At 32.3% G+C, this 14,282-nt stretch overlaps 1 protein-coding gene across 1 annotated transcript; it reads left to right on the top strand.

Annotated features, from left to right (window-relative positions):
• The first annotated feature begins 5,228 nt into the window (after window positions 1-5,228).
• LOC127134556 (citrate synthase, mitochondrial) lies at window positions 5,229-13,801 on the top strand. The gene is made up of 20 exons (XM_051061809.1): window positions 5,229-5,413; window positions 5,637-5,712; window positions 5,880-5,942; window positions 6,350-6,391; window positions 6,843-6,908; window positions 7,038-7,103; window positions 7,289-7,402; window positions 7,546-7,609; window positions 7,963-8,045; window positions 8,983-9,032; window positions 9,106-9,183; window positions 9,828-9,956; window positions 10,081-10,123; window positions 10,381-10,467; window positions 10,873-10,977; window positions 12,019-12,126; window positions 12,238-12,288; window positions 13,000-13,073; window positions 13,174-13,225; window positions 13,327-13,801. Exons 2-20 carry the CDS (start codon window positions 5,662-5,664, stop codon window positions 13,417-13,419), a joined length of 1,419 nt encoding a protein of 472 aa, XP_050917766.1. The 5' UTR covers window positions 5,229-5,413; window positions 5,637-5,661; the 3' UTR covers window positions 13,420-13,801.
• Window positions 13,802-14,282: the final 481 nt, after the last annotated feature.

Here is a 14,282-nt window from a genome sequence, read left to right as displayed (position 1 = left end):
TGATTATAACGCAACATCTGACTGTAAACAATCTTGCATTTAAACGCGTTAATAGTAGTTCTCACTCAAAACTACATATCTCAACAATCATCAGGAAATATTTACAACACCTCACATAATTATACTTTCACTTCACAACACATATCCACACATATAATAAACATCCACACAACACTAAATCATATTAATTTGTATTATCATGGCTTCATCATTAATTCATTCATTTACAATAATTAATCATTTGTTCGTTACCGTCAACTATTACGTAACAAATAAAAAAAATATTTTTCACAAGTTCCAGTACTCATCTAGCCTCTTAATACATCACTATGAGATATCCATACATGTTATCTTTCTAACGCTTCAAACCACACTTCATTTAGATTTATGGAACTAGAGTTATAGTAAAAACGATCAAATAAAATAGTAGGTTTCAACTCAACAATATTTCAAAATTTAACTAGCACATCAATTGATTGATGGGGACTATCAATCTATTGATCTGATTCCTCGTTGCATTTTGTCTTTCCAATTTTTCATATTTTGACTTAGTGCAATCGATTGACTAATGGAATTAATCGATTGACATAGTTTTATTTTTCAAATTTTTTCCAATTTTCACATGATCAATCGATTGGCACATGATGTCAATCGATTGACATCAATAAATTTTCCAAAAATTCCATTTTTAATCACATTTCAACAATGGTTATTACTTTAAAACCTCATCCAAACATGCCCTAACATACCTAAACATTTTATATTGTAACTTCAACATCAGTAAGCATATAGTATGCAATCAATACACCAATTTTCATGCAATTTACACACTAACATCAATTCACCATGGAAATTATGTTTGTGTTAATCATCAACAAACATATCAACAAGAATGATATCAAATCCAATCTCACATACAACTCACATACCAAACTCTGAAATCATTATTTCATGAACATATATATTAATTTCATACACACAGATAAAATCATGAATCACAATAATTGGAGATATAATTTATATAATTTTCATCAAGAACACATGAACACATGAACATATCAACAATGGTGGAATCAAAAGAAAAACGTACAAGAGGGTGGGGACCTCTCTCTACCCTTCATACAACATACACCCATAGAAGAGTAATTTCCCCCCTTACATGAGATTTCCAGCAAAGCAAGCTCTAGGCCCCTTGACAAATGTGTTTTCTTCCTAAATCCTAGGTTGCCTCTCTTGCCTCTTTTCTCTTGTTCCAAAATAACACGCACTGTAAAAGTTCAACCCTAACTTTTTTCTATTTAAACCAAAACCCAATTCCCCTAATTATGTTATTCTCTTATTACCCCATACTTACTCCCATATTTCCTATTTTGCTCTTGCTCCTCTTACTAACTCCTACTTCTTTTATTTTAATTTATAATAATTCAATTATCCACCAAATTCAACTATTTCTCTTATTTTTCTACAACTATCTTATTTTTAATTATCCTACTCAACTTAAATTAATTAACATTAATCTAATTAATTTCTACCATTTGCTTAACTCTCTCCAACACCCTCCAAAACATATATATTCACCAATTATCCAAATAAAAATATATAAATTACTTATTAATTTAAATAAAATGCAACTAAATTCAATTAAATAAATTAATCAAATTCAGGGTGTTACAAGGTACATACAAAACCCCGACGTTTACGTTCAATCGATTGTAGACCACTTAGGGTTCAATACCAGACATTTCGTTTGTGGAGATAACAAAGAGGTTTGAAAACTCTTGGATACCTTCAGTCAACATAGATCTCACTCCTAAGGGAGACCTGAACCATATATTCATCGACCGTATAGGGTTATCGCCGAGCTGAATGGATTCAAACTCACTATCTAAAATAGATATTGTATATGCTTCATGATCAGCCTAACTTTCTCTAAATTGGTGCTGATGGTGGTCGACCTTCCGTGCACATTGTGATAGGTTACTTTCAAGTGAACAGACGACGCAATTGCGTCTATCTTTGCCAAGAATGATCTTTTTAGGATACCTTTGGAGGCACTTTTGCATGAGACTATAAGGAAGTTGAAGATTAGCTTTCTTTTGTGTGATTATTCTCCCACCGTTACTATCAGATATATCGCTCCTTGATGGCGCGTTATAGAATCATTAAAGGCTAACAAATCTCCTCCACTATACGAATTCAGATCTGTTTGCTGGATGTCTAACGACTTCTTAATGTCCGTGTAAAGGATGTTGTAAGAGCTTCCATCATCTACTAGGAATCATGTCAGGTTTCAATCAATGATCGTGAGAATAAGAGGTAGATTAAAGTTTGGAATTTCATTGATCTTCTCGCGATCTATAAATCCTAACTCCAATAGATCACCGCCTCGTTGGACGTTAGTTCTCGCTACGAGTAAAAGGTGATCTCACGGAGAACCAATTCTAGATGACGCGGTGCTTCAGAACTCGTCGATCGGTGATAACTGGTGGATGATTGGCTCTGGTGATGGATTGAGGATCCTGGATATGACTATCAAATTTATTGTCTTTACTCCTTCTACTTCCGATATATATTTGACTTTAGGTCAAGATTGATCCAATGATGTGATTTTGTAGGTATCAAAAGTTGATTCCCACAAACGACACAAATGTTTCATTCAGGAACCATAATTGGATGTAGTTGATGAACCTATCTTGAACCGGTGGTGCGGGATGGACTTGTAAGGTTAACACTCCAACACTCAAGTCAGTTAAGAATTCAAGATGAGTATAATAAAAAAAATGGAGGACATAGAGTGTGTGCCTTGCTTTCCGTATGAAATGACTTTATACCTTGGATCAAGTAAAATGAGTTTGAGTTGGATTGAGCCTTAATTATTTGAGTTTTTGGCCGGTCCAGAACATGACATATTTTTTTTATAGTCAAATGTGATATTTATTTTTAATAAAGAAAATAACTTTTTTATTTGTTTTTAAGTATGCGTCTATTTGGTCAATAATAAAACAAAAGAAATATTTATTTAATTTTGAGTAAAAAATAAATATTTGTTAGTTAGTAAACAATATATATTTGTTAAGAAATATTTTTAAAATAATTTAATTTAATATTCAATTTTAATACACTGCTTGATAAAAAAATTACATTCAAAAGAAAAAACACATTTAAAGTTACATAACAATTAATTTGTTATAAAATATTTGTATATTTAATTCAATGCACAAAAAAAAGAAGAAAAAAAAAGAATTGAATGATAATATTTGATTTTATTTATAAAAAAAATTACTACATTAAATAACTAATGTATTTGAACAGTATATATACCACATACATTACATATTTAATGAATATATTTTTTTTTTAATTTTTTATAAAAAGTATTAATAAAAGGGTGAAAATCAACCGTATATAAAAAATCTCAAAACACACCCGATACTTAAGAGACTACAAAGGCTGCAACAATAATACAACAAAACAATTAAAGTAGTCTAGAAAAATCACCAAAACAACTTGAGATCAACCCTATAGAATTTCTTTTAGACATGACCCACCAAGAGAACAACAAAACTACAACCCATCACCAACCTCAGAATTAAGGCAAACACCGTGTTATTGATTAAAACAAATGATAGAATTCTGAAGGCAATCAAAGTAACTGCATGAGTTCACCATTAATATAACCTACAAATCATTTACCGACAAACAAAAAAACTCTCATCGTCCACCTCTTTCACAGTTTTTAAAACTCCATTAAAGATGTCTTCATTACATACTTTCCAAATGGTTTAGACTACAACGTGCCAAATCATAACAAAATCGACCTTATACTTATCCCTACCACCTACAAAAATGTGTTATAGGTCGTTCTAATGACCATAAAGAAGGCTCTAAGATCGAGTCTCGAGTGAAAAGGCATGTAAAACATGTAGACCTTCGTTATAACCAGAAGTAAGCATTTTCACACTTCAAATGCATCAATCACAGTCCAATCAATTAGACGAGTGTCCACACAACACGCTGCATCACACGTGAACGATTTCAATCGTTCTTGATATATAAGGGTGAAGTGCGCCATACAAATTCATGCTCACTCACACATTACTTCTGATTTTTTTCATCGACTTAGACGTTGGAGTGCTCACCCTGCAGGTCAGTCCCTTTCCACCGCATTAAAAATACAAATTCATTGTAATAAGACAACTTCGCTACCTCACCTTTCATTTCCAGTTCTTAATCGGACAAAAGAAAGGATTAAAAAAGAAGTCTGTAGTAAAAAAAAACTATGCGCCGATCAAAGCATTAGAAAATTCTACCACATAAACAAAGCTAACTCACAAGTAATGAAATTATGGTAGTTCGACTCGATCAAAACTCCACAAAAAGGGCAAAAAAAATCTCACTCGATCAATCATCACAATCTTTTAGTCATGTTCTCTCACCTATTACTTTTACATAGTATTAAGGGCCCGTTTGTTTTGGCTTTTTTTAAAAATGATTTTTATAGTGTTATATATTTTAGTATAAAAAAAATTTACATAGAAACTTTTCATAAAAGCTTCAAATGAAAATTTTATTTGAATAGTTATTCTTAAAATGTTATTTTAGGTATTTTATCATTTTATCGAAACTTTTTTTGGATATCAAAATTTCAAAAAATCACTTAATTTTGAAGCTATTTCAAATAGCTTTTTCTAAAAAATCATTTTTGAGATACAATTTTTTTAAAAAATTGTGATTTTGACTATGTTTTGATCTTCAATAATGTATATTTATGTTATACAATGAACAATTCAATTTTTTAATTTATAAAAAATAAATTTAGAAAAACTTGTAATATTTTGAAAAACATTTTTGTAAAATCCATTTTCAAAAATATAAAGAAAAAATCTATTTTTTTAAAGCTAAAACAAACTAGTCATAAGTTATTAGATTAAATAATATTAATAAAAAAATAAATAAAGGTATTAAAGTCTCATCTAAAAAAAACACTATCACTGTTTTACAAGAATTGCACTATAAAAACTAATTAATGAATGAAATGAAATAATATTAAAGATTTATTTATAATAAATAGATATTTTTTGGGCAAGAGATAAATACAGTACAATTTTCTTAAAAAATAATCAGAAAAATAAAAGCAAGAAAGACAGCTAAAAAGTAGTGAAGTCTCTGTTATTTGCATTAATCAGCGCCTAAACAAAAATTAAAATGAAATAATCCAGCGCCTAATCTTAATCACTCACGCACGAGACGAATAATCAACGTTCAGCACCCACCACATTGCGTTATTTCTACATTTTTAATTAAAATCTCACTTTTTCATTCGTCACACACGCCATTTTTCTTTCTCTTCTCATTATAAAGACCAATTCAATTCCCAATTCGTTGGATCGGCGATTCTACTATTTTTCTTAAGGTTCGTTCTTCTCTTCTTCTTCTTCTTTCCGTTTCAAATCGTAGCTACTTTTCAATCTTCATTCTTCATCGCGAATCCATTCTCATCTTCATTGTTTCGATTTTCTTGCTATAACTACAATCCACGATTTCTCATCTTGTATCTGTTTTTTTTTCCTTCTTTTCCATACGAATTCATATTTAATTTTGTGATTTGTTTAACTCATGTTGATGAACTGATGCAGGCTGTTTTGTGATTGTTTGATTTTCATGGCGTTCTTTAGAAGCGTTTCCGCATTTTCCAGACTTCGATCTCGCGTGGTAATTATAACGAAAAAAAATTACTTGAAATTCTACTTCTACTATGTTTTCATATTGGTTATTATTTTTTTGAGTGATTTATTTGTGTTTTTGATTGTTTTTGTAATAGGCTGAATTTTTTGGTACATTTTAATGGATTTGTGATGATGATTTTTTTTTCATGGCAGGGTCAACAACCTAGTCTCGCAAATTCAGTTAGATGGCTTCAAATGCAGAGCTCCACCAACACTGTAAAATCTCTCTCCTTGTTTCTGTCTCTTCCCTTATCAATGTAAAAGTGGGTATTGTTAGGTGCTGTGTGTTTTCTGAGGATGGTATTGTTATTATGGTTTGAAATTGTATGTATACTCTGTTACTGTGCAAAGCCGTCTCAAGTTTATCGAGGCCCTGTCTTTAGGTTAGCAGTTTAACCATGGTAAAACAAATAGAGGTCCTATTTAACCACAATTTAACTATTTTATGAGGCACTAATTAGATATGGTACAAATTTTAGAGCCTGTGCTGTAGTGCATCTTGCACGCCCTCAGAGACGGCCATGTTAAGTAGATCTAAAATTAATATATGAAGTTGCTTGTATGTTTTGAATTTGTCTATTTTGACTTTTGCTGACTTTTTCTTTTACTTGTGTGTTTTGCAGGACCTTTATTCTGAGATGAAGGAGCTAGTTCCAGAGTATCAGGTTTGTCTGCAATTTTATGTTTTGGTATTCTTGTGTTGGATGACTTAATGCATAATCTGTGCTGCTTTCACTGGGTTTAATGCGAGTTTCATGTTTCATTTCCTTCAATTGTAATTACATAGTAGTTTAATTCCCCTCTGAGCCATGTGTGGACTTCATTGTTGTGTTCTTGGATGGTTTTAATTATTTTATTGCAATGGGTGGAAGTAAATGTGAATCATATTTTTTCTTGTGCTGTATTCAACTTGCAATGTGCATTTAGTGCTTCTTATCTGCGCAGGTCCCATACTATTGTGAGTCTGAGAAACATGAAAAATGTCTTTTCAGTTTCATAATTCTCTCCGATGATTTTTCCTTTTTATTATTTAGCTTGAACTTCCATTTCAATTAAAATGTTTTAGAATTGTGTGTCTATGCTATGTTTTAATCTATGGATAAAAAATGGTTGCAGGAACGTGTTAAGAAGCTGAAGAAAGATCATGCAAATGTTGATTTGGGCAAAACCACCCTTGATATGGTAATTGTTTTGCTTTTTAAATAGCTAGTATTTCATCAAGTTACTAGCAGCAGTAAATGATGTCCCACTCTCTTGTCTATATACTTCCAATGTAACTTACTTTGGGAAGTGCATTTGCTAATTAAAAAGGTACTTGGTGGAATGAGAGGAATGACAGCTTTAGTGTGGCTAGGCTCAGCTGTTGACCCAGACGAGGTATGTATCTCAATTGACTCAGGCTTTTCTCTTAACATATATGTCAATTGTTAATTAATTAATATCTAATAGAAGTGAATTACATCTTGCTAATTAATATTTACTAGGTGATAGAATCTCAGATGTAGCATTTGTTTGTTAATGTTCACTAATTGGAACTGAGGTTGGCTTGTTTTGTGTTTTAGGGAATTCGCTTTAGGGGCATGACGATTCCTGAATGCCAGAAAGCACTTCCAGGTGCTTTTCCTGGTGGGGAGCCTTTGCCTGAGGCCATACTGTGGCTTCTATTGACGGGAAAGGTATAATCAAATTGAACTTATTATTATAGATGTTGTGGCTTACAAGTAATGCAATTTAGCATCACACCATCACCCTGTATGAAGATGTGCTGATACGTGCTCTTGGGTTTTGTCATATAATCGATTCATACATTGTGTTGCAGATACCAAATAAAGAGCAAGTAGATTCATTATCTCAAGAATTGCGAAGACGTGCAAAAATACCAGGTTCATTTTCTTTTGAAGTCATAGATTGGTATCTTCAAGTAATTACTCTTCATTCTAATAGTCCAAGTAGAATGTCATGGTTTGGTTTTGTGCTTTTATCAGTTGTAGGTTCAATATAATCATAATTACTATACTGTAGACGCTTTTCTTAAATTACAGTTTGACACAATATAATCAATCATTTTGCTGTGCCAACATTCTACTTGCGCTTGCCCAAACATCACATGTGTAGAAGATTTTAACATAAACCTTTTGCTACATTGTTTCATGATGCACATGATCTAAATTGACTCTTGTTTATGATGCCCCATAATTGTGGAGGATTCCTTATATTATTTTTATTTTACTTGCAGAGTATGCTTACAAGGCAATTGATGCACTACCCGTTTCTGCTCATCCAATGACACAGTTTAGTACTGGTGTAATGGCCCTCCAGGTTGAGTGACAAATTATTTTTTGAATTCTGATTTTTATAGTCTTTCTTTTGTAACTCAACTGCATTGAGGGTCACATTCATTATTGGAAACTTGCGTTTGTGATAACCTGTCCTTTCTTAAGAAAAATAGCCTTTGTTGTTTCATGTTTTGTTATGTAGGCTTATATGCCTGTAATTTGATAGTATTAACAAATGAAGAGATTTCTGAAATTAAATTAAACACAGGGTGATAGATAGTGGTTCAAATTTTAGGCCAAATAGGGGGAAAATGGGCTAATTCAATTGACAGACAAAATACGTCAATACTCAATAGGTACCGTACGGGTAACTCGTGCTTGATTCACCCCGTACAAAAATTCACCTAAGATATCTGATTTTCATAATTGCTTGTGCAATATGAACCTCATGCAAGAGTTTAATTAAATGAATATTATAAAATATTAGAATTTTAACAATATTCTTCTCTTATGGATAATCATGGTGTTTTTTGTTGATCTTATGCATTTAGTTTTTGTGGTCTAGTTGCTTGATATCAGTATTCTGTAGTTATTTTCTATATATTATATGAAAAATTGAGCTGCGATTTCCTACTTTGTATCTACCTCACCCACATAAACTCAGTCAATGAAGAAAGAGAGTTTACTGAGTTGCACAGGCAAAAGAATCAACATTGTAGTGTTTTTGTAATCATCGTACAATGGTTTTTCCTCCTGTTCTCTTTCCTTTGTTTTCTTTTCCTTTCTATTATCCTTGTCCATCTAAATATAGCATCTTCCTTTTTTTAAGAGGGAAAGGAAGAAGAAAATGAATTTAGTTTTGCAATACATAGTCACTAAGTATCAAAGTAACTTAAATTGACTGCCTAAGTTACATTATTAATATTCTTGAAAATAGTAATGACAAAGACTGATTTTCAATCAATTTATTTCATTTTCAGGTGGAAAGTGAATTTCAGAAGGCATATGAGGGCGGGGTACATAAGTCAAGGTATGATTCCAAAAGTCTTTCGTGTTTCTTGAACCTTATAAGCTACTGTAACAGGTTTGCTGCTTGGGTATAGGTACTGGGAGCCAACCTATGAGGATAGCTTGAATTTAATTGCTCGTTTGCCTGGAATTGCTGCTTATATTTATCGACGGTATGTAAAGCCTATATTCCTTTCCAAGATTACACATTTAACATGCAATGGGAAATTATAACCAAAAATAGACCTTGGGATATACAATGAAGCATTGATACGATACATATCTGATACGGAGATATGTCAGTCATTGAAAAATCTGGGATCCGATATGTTATACGTATATAAAAAATTAAAATTAAACATTAAATAAATCATTCTCTAACAAAAAATCAATTGAGTTTGCAAAATTTGATAATAATTGGTAAAGGAACTATGAGAAAAAGAATAGATAATTAAAGTTGAGAGAAAAATAATTAAAGGAAAAGTTTGATTCCTGTCATTGAAAAATGAAAGTGATGAGGTAATTAAAGTCGAGAAAAGAAGAATTATGAGGAAGATTGATTCATGTTCTAGAAATATGAATAGTCATGGGATTATCTATAGCCGTATCCGCAGCGTATCGGAGACGTGTTGCCAGCGTATTGCGACATGTCACTGGCGTATCTTGACATACCAGAATTTTTTATTTTTTATTTTTTAAATAAACAAATTTGGATACTTAAATACTTTTTTATTATGGGATAGCACCAATTATAAGTGTTGTAACAGTTTTATCATCCTTTTTACATTTTGGATTGATTTGTTACACTATTTTAAAGGATATACAAGGACGGAAAAATCATACCATTGGATGATACTTTAGATTATGGTGCAAACTATGCTCACATGTTAGGATTTGATGATCCGGAAATGCTGGAGTTTATGAGGCTGTATATTTCCATCCATAGGTTTGTGTTCAATTCCTAATGATGGTACCTTCTATAATCAAGATGAACTGTATGGTTCTCTTTCAATTCCCAGCAAACCTTGTTTTTGTTTGATTTTTTTGTTTTGGTTAAATTTCATGTGCAGTGATCATGAAGGTGGCAATGTTAGTTCTCACACAGCTCACTTAGTAAGCCAATTCTCTTACACACTTTTTCTCATCCAGTTGCAATCCTGAATAGTTAATTATGTATAGAACATTCAAATATTTAGTATAGATGACTTATGCTTTAGTAAATGCCTGCTTTAGTTTTATTATTAGACATGATTCATGATAAAATAGTATGGTGTTGTTTTGATTCATCTAATCTCTCTCACCTAGTCGCATAAGGCAGTGGTTGTCATTATTATTGTAATTTAATGTATTGTAACATGTGTTCCGTTCAGGTTGGTAGTTCACTATCAGATCCTTATCTAGCATTTGCAGCTGCTTTGAATGGTTTAGCTGGGCCACTACACGGTTTAGCCAATCAGGTTAATTTGTTATTTCATTTTTCCCTCTGTTTTCTTTTAATTTTACATGGAATTTTCTATATTTCATCTTCCTGCCAGAAACCGTGTTTGTATGTAGTGTTTACTCAGAGTATCAGACCTGTCATATTTAGTATTTTTCCATCAAAATCAATCTGTCTTGCATTGCTATTACTAATATCTGCTGTTTGCTAAATACAGTCAGATACTAGGCCTGTCTTAAAGAATATATGTGTAGAAAAGTTTGGCTTGTATTATTGCTGAACGAGTTTTGAATTATATAACGTGTCAGAGTATTGGATTGATACAATATACCCAATGAAATATTGACTATGATTAATGCCCATATTATTCCTTATCTGTTCTTTATTATCTTTAGCTTTGTTCACACCTATTATGTTGTTACAGGAAGTTTTACGATGGATCAGAAATGTAGTTAAAGAGTTTGGAACTCCAAACATAAGTACAGAACAATTGAGCGACTACATTCATAAAACATTGAACAGTGGCCAGGTAATGTTATTATTTGAAGCTTTTAATGCCTTCTTTTTTTGCTTTTTTTGCCTTTGTTTCTTGGATCAATTTTAATTAAATGTTAAACATCGCTAGTTTTGTTGTTTGTTTTTGTTTTGCTCAACCTTTTTTACTTAAAGCAAATGGTAGAGTTAAAGGGTAAGAATTCTACTTAAAAAAAGATCAAATATTGATAGAAGCATGCTGCTGTATCCAATTCTTTATGTTCAAATCTTTACTTTCTGAATAAAAGGATATTTCGGCTCAAGAGCATTAGGGTTCTTCAGTTCTCATTCTTTTATGTATATGGATGGACACTGACAGGCATGCCCTCAAACTATTGTTTACATACAAGCATTCCCTTAGAGAAAGTTTCCAAAAATAATGTAGAAATAAATGGGTTTTTAAAATAAACAAGTGTCTTTGTAATCTCTAGGAAATTACAAGGACAAGGTAAAGGACTGATGTGACGGATGACAGTACAGTAACTAGAGGTAGAGGGCTATCAAAGACTAGGCCAAACTAATCGGATTTTTTTAGAGAAGCAGTATATCTTTGGTCCAAATGCACGACAGAGCTTTGTCAAATTGGTTGATCCATGTTGCTAACTCTGTCTACTGGGAAAAAACTTGACTGTTATTGTACAAGTAGGAGATGAGAGCAATATATTTCTCTGTTCTTATGAAATACTGTTTTTTTCATGTGGTAAAATATCCATATCTTTGCATTAAAGGATTAGGAATTTTTTTAAGAGAATACCACTATCTCGGAGCTTTGTAAAACTGGTTGATCCATGTAGGTAACTTGGTCTAATGGGAAAAAACTTGATTTTTTTTGTATAAGTAGGAAATAAGAGCAATATATTCTATGTTTCTTATGAAATACCATTTTTTCACGTGGTAAAATATCCATATCTTTGCATTAAAGGATTAGGATTACTTTAAAGAGAATACTACTCCTGTAGACTTGTTCCTAATTCTTCTATTGAGAAGCCTATGTTGATAACATAACAGTAGGGTTTTGCTGTTTTTGGATTTGCAGGTTGTGCCTGGATATGGACATGGGGTTTTGCGTAACACAGACCCAAGATACACTTGCCAGAGGGAGTTTGCATTGAAGCATTTGCCTAATGATCCACTTTTCCAGCTGGTATATTTCCTAAATTTGGATTTTGTTTTGCTTTTGAATGCTTTCTGACGGTTCACCTGTATTTTGCTTCTGGTAAATTTCTTCATGATTTTATGTAACTGATTCTTTCAGGTGTCAAAAATAAAAGAGGTTGTACCTCCCATTCTGACCAAGCTAGGAAAGGTAATGTCATGTTTTTACTTTTCAATGAACATTCATACAGAATTATTTTTTCACAGCTTTATTCCGTTGAGGTTTATAATGCTTTTTGCTTAATTAGTGTACTGTCACATGCTTGTATTTTATCAATACCTGCTGAGTCTAGATCACCCATGGACTATAAGGGTTTAGCAAGAGCAATCATATATTGAATGAAACCCAACACAAGAAAGATGGTAGGATATGGGTAGAATGTTAGATTATTAACTTTTAGTTCTTTGTGGAGTTGCTGAGCGGATTTCAATTCAATGATATCATCTCTGTTAATCATGGTGAGTTTGAATGTTAAGTATTTTGGTGGAAAAGACACGGGATGTTGATGAAGACTCAAAAGAGAAAGAGTTGTCCTAGTCTTTCTATTTCTACCTTTTACATGGTGAAAGTATTTGTTTTTGTTTGAGGTTGGTCAGTCTACATGATTTTCCAACACAATTCGCACCCAACACGACGAAGGTGTTGGAGACTGCAATTGAGGCAGCAACCCAAATGCTGCAATTTAGGCGGCTAGGGGCAGACTACAATGAATGTGGAAATTCCAACAACTTTGTATTTTAGTTTTTATTTGTTCTTTTTGCATAATCTACTCTTGGAAGCTTTTCCACATTTTCTCATGTATTCCTACATTAAGTTTTGATAGACCATCAGATGTACTCAATGTTCACTCAATTTTTATAGGTTAAAAGTCCATGGCCTAATGTTGATGCTCACAGTGGAGTGCTACTGAACTACTATGGTCTAACTGAGGAAAAGTATGGGACTACTACATCTCTTTCTTGTTTAATTTGAGATAATTTCGATTTGCAATTATTTTTTAGGGTGAATCTGATGATCTGTTAATATTCTGGACAGCTATTATACCGTTTTATTTGGTGTAGCTAGGAGTATTGGAGTTGGCCCTCAGGTTTGTCATGCCCCAATGCCCCATTTTTTCCTTGCCAATATTACTTACACTCTCTTTTGCCAGTTTTAATAAACAAATCTCTTCCTTTTATTGGATTTCAGTTGATATGGGACCGGGCTCTTGGAATGCCACTTGAAAGGCCTAAAAGTGTCACACTGGAAAAACTCGAAAAATTGGCTGGTGCATCATCATGAAATTAAAAGCACTGTTTATTTGTTGATTGCTAAAATACACTTTGCAGTGAATGTAGGATGTTGTTTAGTTGAAAATTTTAGCATGATTTCAACGAGAGCCATTCGTTGCCAACATCCCCTTCCCTTATTTTTTTTTGCTGTTTCGTCTGCATATTCGGATTTAGAAGATTTGGGTTTTTAGGAAAAGGGTGGATTATCACCCTCACAGTTGTTGTCTTTCCACTTTTTCTACACTGCATTCCACTTTTTCTACACTGCATAAAATTAGGTCCTGAGGGAGTAGGGATCATTGTTTCGGGGTGATCCCGCCTTATTCTTTCTAAATTGGACTGATTCCTTCACACAAAATATAATGTTATCAATAACACGAGTTTTGCTTGAAGTTTGTGATTCATTGATAAAATTTAACATAGTTACGAGTATTGTTAGATTACAATCGATTAGACCAGACCCTGGTTCTATCTTATTACCAATCAGTTCTTGTTAAAGTGTAATTCTTAATATTATGTGGTTATGAATGTTATGGTATATCAATAATTTTGATTTGTATACACTAACATTTTCAAATTATTCTTCACATGATTTAATATTTTGATCGGATGTGTTAAATATAATTCTCTATAAGGTCAGTGTATAAAGGGAAATGCTTATGAGTTTTTAGTTGTATAGTTTTAATTGGATACCAATACAGTAACATCTTAGGTACCTAGAATTTTAATTGGGTATTAGAATATTGAGGCAAGATTTATTTTAAAATTAATCTATAATACTAATTTAAAGAACATTTAAATGTTACTTGTTTAAGTTTATTTAATTGTAATCAACAATATGTTAAAAATTGGGTTGACAATTGATCCGGCAAG

Source organism: Lathyrus oleraceus, chromosome 1 (genome assembly GCF_024323335.1).
Source record: "Lathyrus oleraceus cultivar Zhongwan6 chromosome 1, CAAS_Psat_ZW6_1.0, whole genome shotgun sequence".
Taxonomy (NCBI): domain Eukaryota; kingdom Viridiplantae; phylum Streptophyta; class Magnoliopsida; order Fabales; family Fabaceae; genus Lathyrus; species Lathyrus oleraceus.
The sequence above is the reverse complement of the archived record's forward strand: the minus strand, read 5'-3'. Positions and strand labels throughout refer to the sequence as shown.

Excerpts from the sequence above, each read along its gene's own strand:
- LOC127134556 (XM_051061809.1), top strand. The coding sequence starts at position 5,662 with ATGGCGTTCTTTAGAAGCGTTTCCGCATTTTCCAGACTTCGATCTCGC. Across the intron at positions 7,610-7,962 it reads AAGACGTGCAAAAATACCAG|AGTATGCTTACAAGGCAATT; the intron begins GTTCATTTTCTT and ends TTTTACTTGCAG. Across the intron at positions 10,124-10,380 it reads GTTCTCACACAGCTCACTTA|GTTGGTAGTTCACTATCAGA; the intron begins GTAAGCCAATTC and ends TGTTCCGTTCAG.